The sequence below is a fragment of the Sciurus vulgaris genome, assembly GCF_902686455.1.
Source record: "Sciurus vulgaris genome assembly, chromosome: 10".
NCBI lineage: Eukaryota > Metazoa > Chordata > Mammalia > Rodentia > Sciuridae > Sciurus > Sciurus vulgaris.
This window is the reverse complement of record NC_136470.1, coordinates 46390028-46408321: the sequence shown is the minus strand read 5'-3', so window position 1 is coordinate 46408321 and position 18294 is coordinate 46390028. Positions and strand designations below refer to the sequence as shown.

Genomic DNA, 18294 nt, shown 5'->3' with positions numbered 1-18294 from the left:
GTTTTGTGCAGATAACTTTTTTGTTTATCTGTTTGATCTGCTTTTTAAATGTTTTTATTAGTGCATTATAGTTATACATAATAGTGGGGTTCATTTGGATGTAATCATCCATTCAGGAAATACAATGTGCTCCATTTCAGTCCCCAGTACTTTCTCTTTCCTTCCCTTCCTCCCCAGTTTTTAAATAGATTTTATATTTAAATCAGCATATATGCATATGCTACAATATATATAAATTTTTAAGTATGTTAGGTACTGTTCATGGACATTCCATGTATTAACTGATTTAATCCTCAATATTAATCCTTTTGTGAGTGCAGTTATGAGTTTAGTTTAACAAAACAGATTACAATATACTTAGCATTTAAGCAACTTGCCAAGAAACAGTAGCAATTGGTAGGGCTAGGACTTGAAGCTGACCAATCTACCTCCAGAGTCTGAATACTTGACTATCTTGTTATATTTCAAAATGACATTTGGGTACAACAAATTAGAACAACAACAACAACAACAACAACAAAAGAACCATCTTAAATCTCCGTGTGTTATTTAGACACATCTGGAAAGACATTATGGATTACATATTGTGTGACTCCCAAAGATATTTTGTTGAGAAGTTCTAGAATTTTCAAGGTCTACAAATCCTAAAACGTTCTATATAAATAGCATACATGTCCTAAGGAAACAGGCTGGAAATATCTTTGGATTTTGCTTTCCCTTTCCATAGTTATCTTGAGGTTTTATTCCAGATCAATTTCTAGGAAATTATTCTACTATTTTCATATGAGGCTTTTTAGGATAAGGCTTAGCAGTTGAAATTTTAGTTATAGAGCATATATGAGAACATTTAAGAGCAGCAATGTGATACATTTTTGCAAAATCTCTGGAGACAACGGTGGGGAAGCTGTTGCATCCTGAATATTTTAAGAGTTCCTATATTTTTATAGAAACCATCGTATTTCCCAGTAGTGATTCAAATGCTAAACTTTACTTCTGGCTTTAAAACTGTTTTATGGTCACATAAGTGATAAAATAATGTAGTTGTCTGATCTTTTATATCATTTCATTATCAAAGAAAATTATCAGAAAATTTAAAAATAAAACAAACTTTTAGGCAGGATATACTTAATGCATCTTAGCTACATAGTTTATTTATCATGAAATTTTAATTATAATGAAGAAAACATTTGTTGAATGAATCCTATATATGATTCAGTTAAATCATTACATGCCTTTTCCCTCCAAATTGCTATTTACTTTTTAATATTTCTGAAGCTCTTATAAGATGTCTAATTTTATGTTTTACACAAGTTCGATTTTATTAAATACACCGTAAGACCTCTGTGACTAGACTCATGAAAAGTCCACATTGAGTCCTAGAGCAGCTTCCACTGTGCCTTGTCCTACAAAGCAAATAAATAGTCACTGAGAGCAGACAAGGTGTATAACAGGGCCAGTCTGTCTCATTTATGCTTTTAAGTGGATCAGCAGCCCTTGAGGGCATGCATGCCACCCTGTGGGATCATTCCCTAGAGAGGAAGTGGCATTGAAGTGGCTGGTTCCTTATCATATTTCTAATCAAGGTGAAAACACTGACTAAACAATCCCAGTCCACACCAAGATTAAATGCTGATTCACAGGGAGATTCAGCTAAATTAGCACACTTGGTAAGATTTTAGAATTTTTCTTTATGAGAAGGAAATGGATGAATCCTAAAAGTGTTGATCATTTCTTTGAATAGAGTAAAAATAAATGTGTAATAACAAAACATGATGACCTGTAGGGGCTCAGTATGTTCTCAATGAGAATATAAATAAATACACATATATATGATTCATATTTTTTAGATTCAAACTTATTCAAATGATAATGAGATAGAAGAAGCAGTTATGTTAATAAGAAGGCTTAGCTAAAGTCAAAGGCTAAAACTATTTGAAGTTGCTGAATAGAGAAGTAAAAAGAACTAGTAAAAGATTATTTAAAGGCTCTTTCAAGATTTTTTTCATGTCTTTCTGGCAGGATAAAAAAAAACCCAGAAATTCACTTTGTAAATGCTCAATAGTCTGCTATGAAATTCATCCTGCAGCTGTTTTCTTTTTTTTTAAAATGCACTGTCAGTCTTGCATAAAGATGGTAATTCTCACTTATGTCAGTGAAGCATAGCTTTATATTCAGAACATTGAGTTCCTAAGAACCAGGGATGCTTCATTTATGGACTTCAGGGTATTCAGAGACCTCCTGAAATTGTACATAAACATTTACATACATGATCATATTCCATTTTCTTTGGGGAAGAGAGTCTATAGTCTCCATTTGATTTTCAAAGTTGGGATTGAGGAGGGAGATTAAAAAATCACCAACTTCTCACTTGGTCCTTTAGACAACAAAGATTCTTATTTTTGGCTAAGAAACAAAGTACAATTCGAAAGGAATCTGAATTCATGACCTATCACCAAATCAGGACCATCTGTCCACAGGAGTCCTTAAACTCATAAACCGCAAGGAAATTTTTAGTTGTGTTTGTCATTCTGCTGGTGACCCTATCTTCTCTCTATGTCTCTCTCCCTTCCTGAGATAGCAGTACAGAATCTTGGTCTCCTGCCCAGACCTGCCTCGGAGTCCCCATTCTAATTTTTGTTTTTAGTAGTTGTCATTCTGCAGGGTTTCTCCTGTCTGCAGCTGCAAAAACTTTAGAGGAGAATTCTCTAGGGAGAGCTGGCAGATGGGCATTGAGTATATCTGCATGGGGTTGAAATATGTAAATGGCAAGGAATAAAGAATCTAGGAGTTAGTAACCAGATGAAGGAATTTCTTTTTACTACAAAATATTTGAATGATTAACTCAGGATTTTACTTTGAATATTTAGTCTAGTTTTTCCAGTTCCTTTCACAATTAGCTATTGGTTTAAGTAGATACACACATACACACTCACACATACATCATCCAGGGTAAGGTGCAACATTCTTAACTACAAAATGTATAACATATATACCTATCCATTAAAGAAAAGGTTTATTTTTTTCCTCTTGATGATTTTAAAGCAAATTTTTGTATATGCTACAGAAAAATGTTCAAAGAATAATCATTATTGGAAGAACTGTAGCTAACAGAATTTGTTTTGTCAGAAGTAATTTGTTTTAAAATGCGAAATTGTGTATCTAAAACAAAGTTACTGACATTTTTTGGTTGTTTGAAAATATGAAAAAATGAAATGGCTTACTTTGATTTTTCTGAACTGCAGTTTGATTGTATTTAAAATGTATATACTTCTCCACTGTTGATTTCCCTTGATGTATTGAGTTCATGCCAATTTCCCTCATTTAATGTATATTTCTTCAAAGTCTGCCACCTAGTTGTAAATAGTTTTGTTCTATTTTGCAGTTCTTTGCATCAAAACCTGATAATATTATATTCACCATATTCTACACTTCTTACAGCTTCAAACTTATTTTATTTTATTTTTTTTATCATTCCTGGGTCTATTCCTAGCATCTAAACCATAAACTTTTTTGAAAAAAAAAAAAAAATTCTAGACTAGTTGATAGAGCATGCAATATTTGCCCTGACTGCATATTAGATAGGATTTCACATGAAATATGGAAAGGAAAATATTGATAACCATTGTTAATGGACTGTGAAGAAATTTTAATGTAGACTCAGGACTGTAAGTCCTTTGCTGTGGAAATGATATTACAGTTAGACGTGTTATTGGTTTATGGAAAACTGGATTGTGAATTTTTTTCCTAATGTGGTTAGGCAGGAGGCAATAGTGAGGATATGAAAAGATTTTGTGTCTCTTTCCAGAGGGTAAATAAATAAAATTTATTTATTATATACTCAGTAATTGCAAATCTAATTTTTGAATTACCATGAGTTCATATTTGTCCTGTTATTTATTCAGAGTAAGCAGAGAAGGAGTCTCACTCCATTTTTGGTATTTCCTTTGAACCTAACACAATTCATACAATGGGGGGAAGTTCAGATTAAAATGTCAAAAAGGGTCTAGGGTTGTAGCTCAGTGGTAGAGTACTTGCCTAGCATGCGTGAGGCACTGGGCTTGATTCTGAGCACCACATTAAAAAAATAAATACATAATATATAGATATTGTGTCCACTACAACTAAAAATATTTTTAAAAAGGCAAAAGGGTTATTATATTTATAGCCTTGCATTTAAAGCACAGATTGGCAAACTGAGTTGATGCTTCCGAAGAACTTTCCCTCCACAACTAAGGAACTGCCAAAATTAACCACAGAGGAAATATTAGGGAGATCTTCAACAATGAATTTGTCTCAGAAATTACCTATTTCTAAATTGCACATGATATTTTCCTGTTTTCTTGTTATTCAATGTTCAGTGAATACTTCCTAGTGTTTTTCTCAATCTGAAATTAAGAATAATAGCACTGTACTATGATCTTTGTAGAAATTTATAACAATTTACTTCTGTTACATAAATGCCAATTTCAGGCTTGTCTGCTTACTGGCTCTCATAATTCACTGATTATCTTATTATTGCAGTTAGTGTAAAAAAAGTACTGTAGAAATATTGTACTTTGATAGCACAGTGTGACATGAAGCAAAGGAGCTACTTTATTTAAGACATAGTCATGCATCATTTGAATGTGGGTAAATAACTGGGGACTAAATTAGCATTATCACTAAAACATTCAATAATTCCTTGATTAACATAGGAAATATTTTATGAGACCCTCAAAATACTGTGACATATAATCAATCTAGAAGGTAAACTAATTGCCCAGTTGGCATCAACCTTCAGCTGACTATTTTAAGTGTCACAGTGCTGGCCACGGGAGGAGTTGCTTCTTGCCCTCAATGATGTCCTGAAGTTGAAGAGGTATCCAGTAAGTTCTCAGATGGCAAAGAAATAATTTAGGGTTTTAAAACTACATAACAACAAAAACTTCCCATGTTTAATACTGCATTCCTCTTCACATAAAATTATGAAGGAAATTCTAGAAAAATAAGCTGCAGTTGAATGGAGAAGATAAAAATTACCTTTGAAGATTACAGCAGCCTACTGAAAAGTAAAAGACAAAGTATACAGGGATCACTTATCAAAGTGATACAAACTAGAAAAAGTGAGTTAACTTCAGTTTGAATGAACAGGAACAATTTTATAAGTATAAATTTTTTATGAAGCAATTTTGTTACACCTGATTTGTACATAAGTCATGTATACCGAGTAGAGTTTTTTGGTTTTTTTTTTTCCTCCTAAGAAGCTGGAGGCTAATTTGGCTTAAAGCCTAGAAGAACAGAGTGTTAGGGTGTTCTTTGAGATCCCTCTATGGAAAGTTGTTTCTGTGTTTGTGCTGTAAAAAGATCATTTCCTTCTATCATTCCCAGTAGCTAAATGATGAGGCATTTTTTTTTCTAAACCAGTAATGTTGAATAATTGAAGTCACCACTAAACTTCATAATGTCATTTCTGCCAAATATAACTAAAGTCACCTGATTTGACAGTGAGATTAAGGGTTAATGCCATTAAACTACAAATCAACTGTTCATTTCCTCAATTCTAATCACTGAGATAATACTTATATATTTATAAAAGCTACTTTTTATAGTATAGTTAATTCTGAGCATTTAGTTTATAGATATTTCCCCCATCAATCCTTTGCAACAATATAAAAAATTTCTATGCAATTGATACCATATTTGTTTTTAAGAAAAAAGAAGGTGGCATAATACCCATTAGAATTAAAATTGCTAATCTTTTAGTTCACCTAATTTTTGTTCCTAGTTTCCAACCATGTCAGTGTTTTCCAATGATAAAACCAAATGATATCACAGCATATTTATAGTTTATTGATCTTGTATGTTTTAAATACACAAGGGCAATTGGAAGGCAAAAATAAATAGCACAATAATCTTAGGTTTTGTTAGGTATAATTAAGAAAAAAAAAGAAAATGTGCATGCTGGGATATTTGTTTTAATAATATTTTTCAGTCTTTCCAAAAGTTTGCAATTACACTGTTGTCTGGGCTAGCCCTCTTGCATAGATTGAGGTCATTATCATAATTTAGAATATTAATTATGCTAAAGCACAAAAATTATGATAAAAACCTGAAGTATCAATAATCTATTTTTGTTTTATGAAGAAATGTAAAACATAGAGTAGGTCTGCATAATTTAGGTATGAGAGAAGGCAACTGGATATTTTATTAAATGTTAGGAAAAAATATTTTGTTGTAATAGTTATACTGTAGATAACCCACAAAGTGCTTTGCTAAACTTTGAAATTGTATTTAAAAATGCTTAATATCTTATATGTTGCTTTGTTGTTTTGTTAGATTGATATTTTTAGAGAGGACTGCACCTTAATTTCCTTTCTCAAAAATTTCTTCCAAATTTGCTACTTTCTGGTCTATCTTCAAATTATTTTTCTTTAGTGAAATGAAACCTTAATTAAATCTCTATAAACTCACTCAAATATGGAATTACTCTTTCTGTCAAGAACACTTAGTCCTTAATTCTTTTCTGGCCAATTCCAGTTGGCCAAATGGCTTAAATTCATCCTTGTTTCATTCTTGAGTTATAGATTATGGATCTGAACTCTAATTCTTATTTATGAAAAAGCTTTCCTCAAAAGGCAATGCTAGGCTGATTGGATATTGGGGGTCCATATCCTTTTTCCTCTTTCTTTATTTTCATAGCACTAGGTACTATAAACATGGTTGCTACATTATAAAGAGACACTTGGATTTCTTCTCTACAATATATTTTAGAAATACTCTTTTTGTATTGCAGGTCTATCACCTGTTAACACAGTCCTATTGCTAAACACAGTGGCAGAAACTTCACCTGAAATACCTACCAGCAGGAATCCTGGGGGGCAAAGATCCTCCCCCTGGCACCGGATTCGGGGCCTGGATGCTATTTAAAAAGCCTGCCCTCAGGAAGCTGGGGCAAAACGCTTCCACCCCAATGGCTGGGAAGGATCCTTTTAAGAGATAAAAATTGACATTAATCAAAGTCTCCTATATAGAAAAATGGTTGATAATTTAGTTTGAATAAAACCTATAATTGACAAAGACATCAAACCTTATGAAGAAGTGAAATTAAAGGAATGTAATGCATAATTTTTACTTATAAATTTATAAAATCAATTTAGTTTCTTGAAAAGAAGACCCTGTTACAATTAACAGGTTTAGAAACAGTATCAGAATACTAAGTTAAATTTTTGAATCTACATTTAGAACATAAAGGTCATGCTATAGAATGGCAAGGTAGACACAAAATTGCAGTCACCGATATTGTTTAATTGCAGAATTCATGCCCACATGAGTTATAAACATGCAGAAAACAACCATGATGGAATCTGAGATCTATGCTGTTTCAAAAAGAACAGTGATTTACTTTAGGTGTATCAGTATTAGTGCCTAAAATGAGGAACAGTGTTATACATATGGTAATCACATATGTTTAGGAAACAAGAATAAGACAATCAGCATGCACAATTCTTAATTTGTTTTCTGTTAGGGACAAGACATAAGAGTTTGCAAAGGTAGAACCATATGCTTTTTCATTTTTAGGCGGAGTATTGTGAAGTCAAAAAATTATAGTGAACTGTTTTGAAATTTATACATAAAATTATATGATGAAACATGGAATAAAATAATATTAGAGCTGAAAATCACTTTAGAGACCATCCAAGACCCTCATTATACAAAATAACAAACTGAGGCCTGACGGGAAATGACATCACATTGCTGGCAAACAACAGGAATAAACTCCACTACAGAGTAAAAAGGAATAGTGAACCATTTCCTAATTGAAAGATTATAATATACTCTAAATATGAATTAGAAATCCTGCATTTTGAAATAGTAGCATCATAATTCGGCATTTCAATGAGTTGAAAGATGTTGAAATCACCCAGTAGTGAACTAAATACATATGCAGTATAAGTGAAGCTGCATTGATAATGGTGATGGCCAATCTAAGGTGCAATCACAATAGGACCCTAAAAGCAAGTTACATTGATGATTGTAAGGCATGTATCTCATTTGGACCCTCTGAAATGCCCTTTGGGCTGTGTATCACCACAGGTTGTATACTGGGGTGAGATGAGTTTATTGAAGGCACTACTCTATTTTTCAACCCAAATTTTCCACCAAACATAAGTGAATATTGGAGCATCTTTGAACTTAGGTCAGAACTAAAGGGATCATGTACACCATGCTCTTGCTTCTACAGAGAAAATCTTTGGTAAAGACAATTCAGAATCTCTTAGATCTTCAGAGGTATCTGTATAAAAGGGCAAAGTTACAATGTTCATTTTAGTAGGTAGTGACCATATATTATACCCTGGATTAAGGAAAGCATAGATAGAAAACAACATATAGTAGACATACAGGTCATAGTAAACCGGTTCTATCAGGCAGAGCTGGTAGCCCTTCAACATTAAGAGAAATAGTGAAAGTATCAATGGGATAGGCTAGAAAGTTCTCTAAGGGAACTCTGAAGAAACAGAGGAACTAATTTCTCCCTGTGACTGTATGGAATATTTATCATAAAACACAAGTGCTGGTGTCTCCCACACAAGGCATTTTCCACATTGTGATGTTTCATCATTGTCTGGGAAAACCTCATAACCAATGAAGGCTTTCAGTGAGCACCCAGTGGAGGTAAGCCTATCATACATGTATATGGCATTCTTATTTAAGATTACAAGACAAATGTTATTGATATAATAAGGAAAATAATTACAAGACATGCAGATTTAATTATATGCTCTGAAAAACTAAAATAATGCCATTTTAGTAGATTATAGATTTATTAAAGTCAAATAATTAGGGAGCTGGGTTCAAGAATATTATCATAGCTGGGTACAGTGGCGCATGCCTCTAATCCCAGCAGCTCAGGAGGCTAAGGCAGGAGGATCCCAACCCAAGTTCAAAGCCAGCCTCAGCAATTCAACAAGGCCCTAGGTAATTAGCAAGTTCCTGTCTTAAAATAAAAGGAGAAAACAGGCTGGGGATGTGGCTCAGTGGTTAAGCATCCCTGGGCTCAAAAAAAAAGAAAGAAACAAAGAAAAAAAGAAAAACAGTATTATCATAAAGAAAAAGAAAGCAAAAACAAAGAAGCAAAGAAGCATGGATAAAAATAATCTTAAAGGAAATAAAAAAATAAAAAAGCATGTAGAATAGTAACACCAAATAATGTTAATATACTACACATTTAGAGATTTTTATGCTTTTGCTATTTTTGCCAATATTATCAAAAGCTGTGAACTTAGAAAAGATGCCATTATTTTAGCTCCTTGAAAGGATCTAAATACAAACATTATTTTATTGCTATGATTACACTGATTACTGTTTCTATGGTTGTGACAGCCTGTCGTGTTTAATAGCAGCTTTCCTTTCCCTCAACTTGCTGGATCATTCATAAAGGCTTTGTTATACTTCTTTACCATGGTTAGAAAGGTCTTTCATTTATTGTGGTGTCTCTTCCATCAGGAACTCTCATAATTTTTTTTTTTTTACAGCTGAAAAACAAAACAAAAAACTGCTGTACATGAATACATATTCAGCCAAGATATTGTATTATGTGAGAATAATTGTGTATCATTTTTCTTCTTAAGGTCAGTCATGTCAATAGAAAAAGCATGAAACACTACAGCTCTAAGTTTTCATAATTCACTTAGGAAAAACTGAAATTCACCTTGGATAGGATTTCTTTATCTCTTCATCCATAAGAAATTAAGTTTGAGGAGTTGATGTAAATTTAGGTTTGGTTTTTCCAATTGCCCAAGTTGCTGATCCTCTATGACTGATTTATTATTTTTTAAAAGTAATTATAGAATTTATTAATCAATTGTATGGTAGCTGAAGAATAGTAATATCTATCAACTATAGCAGGAGCTATGTCACTTTCCATGGGTATTTTGTTTTTTACTTACACTCAGTATAAAGGTGTATCTTAAGTGTTTATTAACTCTATACTTGAGTTTCTGCTTTGTTGGTGGTCTTGAGTCTTTCACTGGTACAGTGGTTCTCAACTTTGGTGTTACATTCATCTTAAAGCATCACAAATTATGACCTGGGAAAGGCATTACTAGCATTTAGTAGGTGGAGGATTGAAGGTGTTGCAAGATATAATGTACTTCTTGCCAAAATGAGAATTCTTTCTCCAAATGCTAGTAGCACCCGCTGAGAAATATGTACAAGAGTAATGGAGGATTTTAAAAATGGCTGCTACTTAATTGGTCACTTAATGAGACTAGGGTGTGAAGGAAGCAGAAGTTGACATGGCCTGTATTTTGACATCTGACTTGATCAATTAATGAAGTATTCTGATTACTGAGATTATTGTATTTGAAAGTGAGTTGGCCTGCAGGGTAACTAGCTTCAAATAGTTAAAATATATTTGACACAAGTTCTAAGAAACAAAATTCCATTTTAAATTTGTTATTAGAGCAATTTCTCTGAAATAACTTTATATTGGAAATCAGGTAACACTAAGAATTCATGTAAAAGATAACAAACTATGACCATAAACTCTTTACGCCTCAATTTCCTCATTTGAAAAATAAAAATTATAACTAATCTTACTTCTTAGGTCTGTTTTTAAAGATGAAACAAAAGAAAATTATCATAAATACAATCCAATGCTATTGTTATTTAACAGTCCTAATGTTTTTTAAAAAGAGAAGGTAGGAAATAGAGATAAAAATAGGTGAAATTTTCTAACTCCTCCCCTCCATATATGCACACAAACCCCTAAGAGAGGAAATCCCTTCTCTGAAGATGATGTATCAATAATTGAACATGGATGCCAAAAGTTTAATAAAATGGGCAATGTCCCTGTAATAGGAATTTCTGAAATATGATTCCTTCACACTGTTTTCATTAGGTTGCTTTGTTACAAGTAACAATTATGACCTATGTGCAGTCAATGGAAAAAATGACTTAGAGATAAATTTAGAATTGAAAACTTAAAACATATACAGGGTTGGGGCTAGGGCTCAGTGGCAGAGTGCTTATCCAGCACCCATGAAGAACTGGGTTTGATCCTCAGTACCACATAAAAATAAATAAAGGTATTGTGTCCATCTACAACTAAATACACACACACACACACACACACACACACACACACACACAGAGACACATGTTTGAGGTGCTGCAGGAAGATTAATTTGCTCATTACTATGTTTGGTCCTCCTCTATAATACCTTGTTCAGTTATGAGTTTACTTCATACCAGAGTTTTCCATGGGGTGGTAAGTAGACCAGAAGAGCACATAGAAGATGAGCAGTAGAAAGAAAACACTAGAAATTCTATTTTTCTTCTTTTTAAAAATTTTTTATCTTCACAGACTGAATTTGGATTCATTGGACACAAATGGTGTACAACTTTTCGGTTCTATGGCTTTGCATGGTGTAGATTCACACCATTCATGTAGTCATACATTGTACATAGGGTAATGACGTCTGTCTCATTCCACTATCTTTCCTGCTCCAACCCCTCCCCCGTCTCATTTTCCTCTACACAATTCAATGTTCTTCTATTCTTCTCTTACCTCCTTACCTCCCCACCCCCATTATGTATTATCATCCACTTATCAGAGAAAACATTCGGCCTTTGGTTTTTTGAGATTGACTTATTTCACTTAGCATGATATTCTCCAATTCCATCCATTTACCTGCAGATGCCATAATTTTATTCTTCTTTATAGCTGAATAATATTCCATTGTGTATATATACCACAGTTTCTTTATCCATTCATCTGTTGAAGGGCATCTAGGTTAGTTCCACAATCTAGCTATTGTGAATTGAGCTGCTATAAACATTCATGTGGCTGTATTACTGTAGTGTACTGATTTTAAGCCCTTTGGGTATAAACTGAAGAGTGGGATAACCGAGTCAAAAGGTGGGTCCATTCCAAATTTTCTGAGAAATCTTCATACTGCTTTCCAGAGTGGCTGCACCAATATGCAACTCCACCAGCAATGTACAAGTGTGCCTTTTCCCCCACATCCATGCCAACATCTATTATTGCTTGTGTTCTTGATAATAGCCATTCTAATTGGAGTGAGATGAAGTCTTAGGATGGTTTTAATTTGCATTTCTCTAATTACTAGAGATATTAAACACTATTTCATATATTTGTTAATCGCTTGTATATCTTCTTCTGTGAAATGTCTGCCCAGTTCCTTAGCCCATTTATTGATTGGATTCTTTGTGTTTTTGGTGTAAAGTTTTTTAAGTACTTTATAAATTGTGGATATTAGTGCTCTATCTGAAGTGTGAATGGAAAAGATTTTCTCCCATTCTGTAAGCTCTTTTTTTTCTTATTCTTATTCTTTAGCATTGCTTTTGTATTTTGTGTGTATATATACATGTGTATATATATATACATATACATATAATATTATATAATCAATAGTTCTTACAAATAAATTATAAATAAAATATAATCATAATACCTCCTAAGAACAGTTCTCAAACATTTTTATTGTTAGAGATGTGTAATGAAAAAATTTTGGAGATTACTTGTTTAACCAATAAAGCAGTGACAGAAAATGCTAAAGAATGAATAAAGTAAATAGTTTATTTCAGGGACTTGAACAATGAGAGCAAGGCCTTGATTTTACCTGTTCCAAGATGGTGATCCTGGAGGACCACTCAACCTTGATAGGTAGTTCTCAACCTTGGATATGTATTAGACAAAATATGATAAAGGTTCAAGTGAACAAAGATAACACAGAACATCCATCTCTTCAACTCTTAAAATGAATTCATCAACTAAGTTATGAAAAGCAAGAATGATCTAATCATATCTGAAAAGAGGTGGCCACAAAAAAAAAAAAAAAAATCACTGGGAACAGTATTAAAAGAATTTCATTTGTATCATAACAAATCTGGCCACAAATACTTAGCATTTTATGTAGGATGTGCCTGTGTGTAGTATAGTTATTATTTAAAATCAAGTATTTAAATAAATTGGACTTAAAATCAGACTGTAAATTTTTAAATTTTGTACCATTAACAAATGAGATTATATTATTTCAAAATATTTTTCATTCTTCTGTTCTATATTTTGTGTTTTATATTAAACACAAAACAATAAATTCAATAAAGTAGTACATACATAAAACTTATACATAAATATCTATATAGTAGACAGATTTGGCTCAAAAATATTTACTGATGGGGCATGACCAAAGACTTGGAGAGCTAAACACTAAATTTGAATGCATTCAGAGAAAAGATTCCTTCTTCATCCTCAAGTATGCAGCACTGAGTTCTGGAACCTGCACACAGAAGCCATTCCATAACTGCTTTACATTAATCACGGTACTTCTGAGCAGCAGTAAACACACAGTGCGATGACAACACAGTTTGTTCAACGAAACGTTATGCCCAGGGCTGCTCTCCTTGAGGACTGCTTACTCCTGAACCTTGAAGGATTCTCTGCCACCCCAATTTCACTTGCCCTTTCTTTGCCAGATGTGGACTTTCCCCATTCCTCATGTCACTGAGGTTTTCCACATGTCTCTCACTTCTATTTCTGGGTTACAATAATTTATACCATTCATATATTCTCTCCTACACTTAGAAATAAAGAAAGGAAACCATAAACCCATCAAATCTGAGCAAATGTGTCTTAGTTTTCTGTGATGGTGGATGAGGTAGAAGAATCACTAAGTTTTCATCACCAGGGAGAAAGAGCAACAAAATAAGAAGAGACATTTTGAGGTAAAGCCTAGGAAGAGTGCATCATGTACTCCATGGAGATATATTTGGGGTCTCTTTAGTGAGCAGGCATATACTTATAAAAAGACTAAGCTGCTTGACCTATTTGGGTATAGAAAGAATTACTGTCTCTTTTGATTTGCTGTAAGCCAGCTGGGGTCCAATCTCTTCTCATTAACAGGGATCATATCATTGAGATCAAAAGATGTACAGAGTGAGTTTCCAGTAAATGCAAATTGAATAAGTGGATATATATATATCTTCCAAAATCATATATATTCCAAAATAAAAAGTGACTAATTCCTTTGTAGGCTGCCATCTTGCTAGGATTTAAGGAAGTTCTTGCTTGCCCAATTGCTTCCTATGCCAATAGTAACCTTCTTTGGCTGGAAGGTAGCTAATTTTCAATCAAGCTTTGAACATGAAAAATAACTGTAAATAACTCATTCAATCATATTTTATCCATTCACTGACTTATTCATTTATTCAGTAAATATTTATTGAAACTTTTTTCCTATGTCATACATTTCTAATACAAAAAGGAAATCAAATAATTTTTGATGTGACCATTTTCTCAGGAAAGGCAGATATAATCACAGAATTTTGTCCATTTTATAAATTCTTATAAATGTAAATACCCATACAATTAATTGTTTTCTTCTTTATTTGCCTAACTAACCTCTATCCAACTTCTTCAGCACCAAATACAATTAAAGATCTTGTGAACATAATTGTTTTACTTTTTGACTTGTTTAATACTTCATGGCACTGCAATGTGAATTTTATAGATTTCTCATCCAGTTATTATTAAATAGGTCATAATGAAAGTATTGAAGCAAGAAAGGGCTGGATTTTTATGAGTTATTTCTTCATTGTCTTTAAAAATAAATTTTTAGCTTTTCCTGAATTATGTGTTTATATTTTCAGCATTTCTAGCATATATATAAAATGATGGCTGCTGTTAATTATTTTCAAAAGTTATGGCACTAACAAGAATCAAAATATTTATAAGTTGAATATGATGCTTATTGAAAAGTAAATTTTAATATACATTTAAAGTGGTCTTTTGCTTTTTAAAAGTAAATACTTTAAATGCTTAAAATTCCTCACTTTCAAGATTATAAAGTTGCACTAAAACGTCCATGAGTTTCCTTTAAGCTCTAAAAGCCATGATTTTTGTTCAACTTGCTTTGAATTAAGCTTATATTTTCCCCATGTGGGGAGAATGTCCAGTAGTTTATGTCCATATTCGATGTGATATAAAAAATTAATTACCAAATAATGTCCTAAATAAATGTGAAATCTACTAACATATACACTAGGTTTAATAGTGGAAATGCCAGTCACTAACTGCTTCATCTTGGATAAATTGGAGTTAATAATAATGAATATATTGGCTTACTGTGAATTTCACATAAGTGTGTATTATTGGCAACAGTAAATGTTCAAATAAGTCAAAGGAATATATTTTTCCTCTTTCTTCTTCTCCTTAATTTCATAAACTGGACCTGCTATTGCATGTCTCCATGCCTCTGTCATAGTCCCTCTTTCTAGAAGGTCCTCTGGTCTTGGCTCATAGTACCTCCTGCATCAAAATGTGACTGAAGTCCCTGGGGAGAATTCTCTCTGCTCCTTCCTGTGTGCCTCCAGGTCATCTTAGATACTACAGTAGAGATGGAATACTCTTCCAGATGCAGCATTTGTTTTTCAGTTTCATGACACCAAACTTGAATATGTTTATGGGCCTGCCAGGTACAATAAACAAATATATGAGGTTGGTGACAGAGACAGTTGAGCCAAGGGTAGAATTTCTGACTGAAGACAATGAATGCAAATGTTTCAAAATCCACTGTAGAAATCAAAGAGTACACATCTCTTGCATGACTTCAACATGTGGGCCTGACTGGTGCCTCTGGTGTGCACATTGTTTTTTCCACCAGGCTGTGAACCCTGGAGAATAGGGAGGAATTGTATGTCTTATTCTTCTTTTCATGCCCAGGCCCAGAACTTGCACATGGTAGGAGCTCAATGTAATATTTATCAAGTTGAATTAATATTATCTTTATACAAATACCTCAAAGGCAGTTTGTCTTTGTACAAATAACAGACTGAGCTTTCAAAACCATGTATACTCTGGTAATACAAATATCCCCCAAAATGTGTGTATAATTATTAAAATTCATTGAGATTTATGACTTCTCACTTTAAGCGCTTATGAAAAGCCAATCAATGTTAAAGAACCAGAGACAGGCTAAAAATCTAAAGTCCCTTTTATCTAAGAAGTAATAAAGGGGTGAATAGAACTTGAAAAGCATGTCCTTCCAACTGAGCCACCATGCAAGCTGCTTTGTTTGATGGATTGCTACCCAGCTATTCCTTTCTAGGTTCACACCTTTAAACTACATGTTTCTTAAAAAGTGCTTTTACACTTCAGGTGCCAAGAGCTGGCTAAGGAGTTGTTAAGCAGCATTTATCAACATGTATGAGTGCTAGACCTATTTAACTTCATAGCCAAGATGTGCTAAGTACTTAATATTTATGAACTGTGGATATATCTGCCAGGTTTGCACATTCAGCACACAAGAAAAAGAGGTCAGGATGCAGGGTACATTGGCCTCCTTGTAACTTTTCAAAGGTGCCTATTGCTACTAGGTATCCTAATGTTACATCACATTGTTGCTCTTTAGTATTCAAAGTTTGAAAGAGAATGCTCTGAGTTTAGTTTCACCCAGATACAACAACATCTTAGGCAGGATTATCTATAGGCAAATGTGTTAATACCAAACATTTCTCATTTAAGATTAAAAGATTTAAATTCCTTTCAAAGTGTTATTAGCTTTTCAGGTCAGAATGGCACTCATCTGACAGCTATATGGTTTAATTATTTCCATACTGAACATCTGATTTATCTATAAAAGTATGAGGCAGGGCTGGGGAGATAGCTCAGCTGGTAGAGTGCTTGCCTCACAAGCACAAGGCCCTGAGTTCGATCCCCAGTACCACGCACACACACAAAAAAGTATGAGGCAACACAATCTTAAAAATAACCGAAAGTCATTCATGGGGAATGCAACTGAGTTAGTCCTTACTGTGACTTTACAGCAACTCTGATGTGGTAAATATGAGACTGGGGTTGTCACCGGGTGGTAGTGTTGGTGGTGTGGTGGCAGCAAGGACAAGACAAGTCCACTCTTCAGGTCAATGCTCTCTGCTAAAGGTAAGCATGAGAATTTTTTCCCCCATGCTCCCACCTACATCTGTGCAAGATGTATGCACTTTGGTGGACACGCCTTGAGTCCTTCCACTTCAGATTATGTTACTGCTCATTTAAATAATTTGAAAATGTCCGTTATTTGGAACTAGGTTGGGAGAAACCCCAAATGTAAGAACAGCTTAAAAATCTTTCACATTTTTTTTTTCTCCAAACATTCTAGAAGATTCATTGTTATTTGGACACCTTGCTCACAGCATCTAGTATAGAGTGAGAATATCCCATCTTGGCCTGACTCATTCTAAGCACCCTGCTCATATGCCACCTCTTCTAAGAGGCTGTTTTGCCCCTTGGAATCATCCCGCCCTGCAGTAAAGCTACAGTGGGAAGAACATGGATTTTGAAGCTGAAGGGATCTAGGTTCAAAGTCTTCTGCATGACCTTGCACAAGTCATTTAAACTCCCTGAGCCTCAGTTTCCAGTTTGGTAATGTGTCAGAAATTATACACTTGAATAATTGAGGACAATTACTTAAGACAGTGTTCACAAAATTCCTTGTACAAAACAGTCACACAAGTAAGGCCTCATTATCTGCCTTTCTTGGCTCTTTTTCCTCTTTCATTTGTAACAAATACATTTTTCATTAAAATGTGCTTATTTCTGTTCATAATTTATTGTACTGTACATTCTTTGAAAAGATTTCTGATTTTTATGTTATTAACTGAAGCAGCATGGTATATTGATGATAGGGATCAATTGTGAAGATGACTTTTAAAAAATGGGAACTATAAAGTATGTCCATGTTTTCTTTATTTGTGACAATGTTACTACAGGCTTGATGTCAACTTCTAAAGGTGAAATGAGAAATTCATGCAACTGGCTTAGGAAGTTAGTCAGCATATTACTAGAGTCATCCTAAAAATGTTGACATGTGTTCTTTCATTCCCAGGTAGATGGACATGAGGGACACAAACAGTCACACAGGGGGCTTCCACACATATTCTCTCTTGCATCTCTCTCCATTTTTGCATAAGTGTCCTCTCATTTATGGATTTAAGGGACAGAGGGAGAGAACATTTTGAAATTAGAGCTATCAGATCTCTTAGCATGAGAGAAAAAGTGAGACTCGGAGCTAAAAATGCTATTCTGTGAAGGGAGAGACTGACTCAGCCCTCATTCCCTATGGGCCTAACTATTCAGATGTGAGTCTGCTACCCCATGCCAAATATAGCCTTTGAGAAAAGCAATAATGGTGTGTTGGGCTCTACTTTCAAATAAGATCATAAATGTGAAATGGGCTTGAAAAGAGTCAGGTGTTATACAGTTTAATGCATTTTTAACATTTTATTGAAGCTATT

General features: G+C 33.7%; 1 protein-coding gene across 3 annotated transcripts in view; it reads right to left on the bottom strand.

Moving 5' to 3' along the window:
* EPHA6 (EPH receptor A6) overlaps nt 1–18294 on the bottom strand; it is an 889912-nt gene that overhangs the window by 145523 nt on the left and 726095 nt on the right. For all 3 annotated transcript variants that reach the window (XM_079100537.1, XM_079100534.1, XM_079100535.1), the window contains one exon: nt 6840–6965. In XM_079100537.1, the coding sequence (XP_078956663.1) occupies nt 6840–6965 (126 nt within the window). The remainder of the gene's footprint in view (nt 1–6839; nt 6966–18294) is intronic.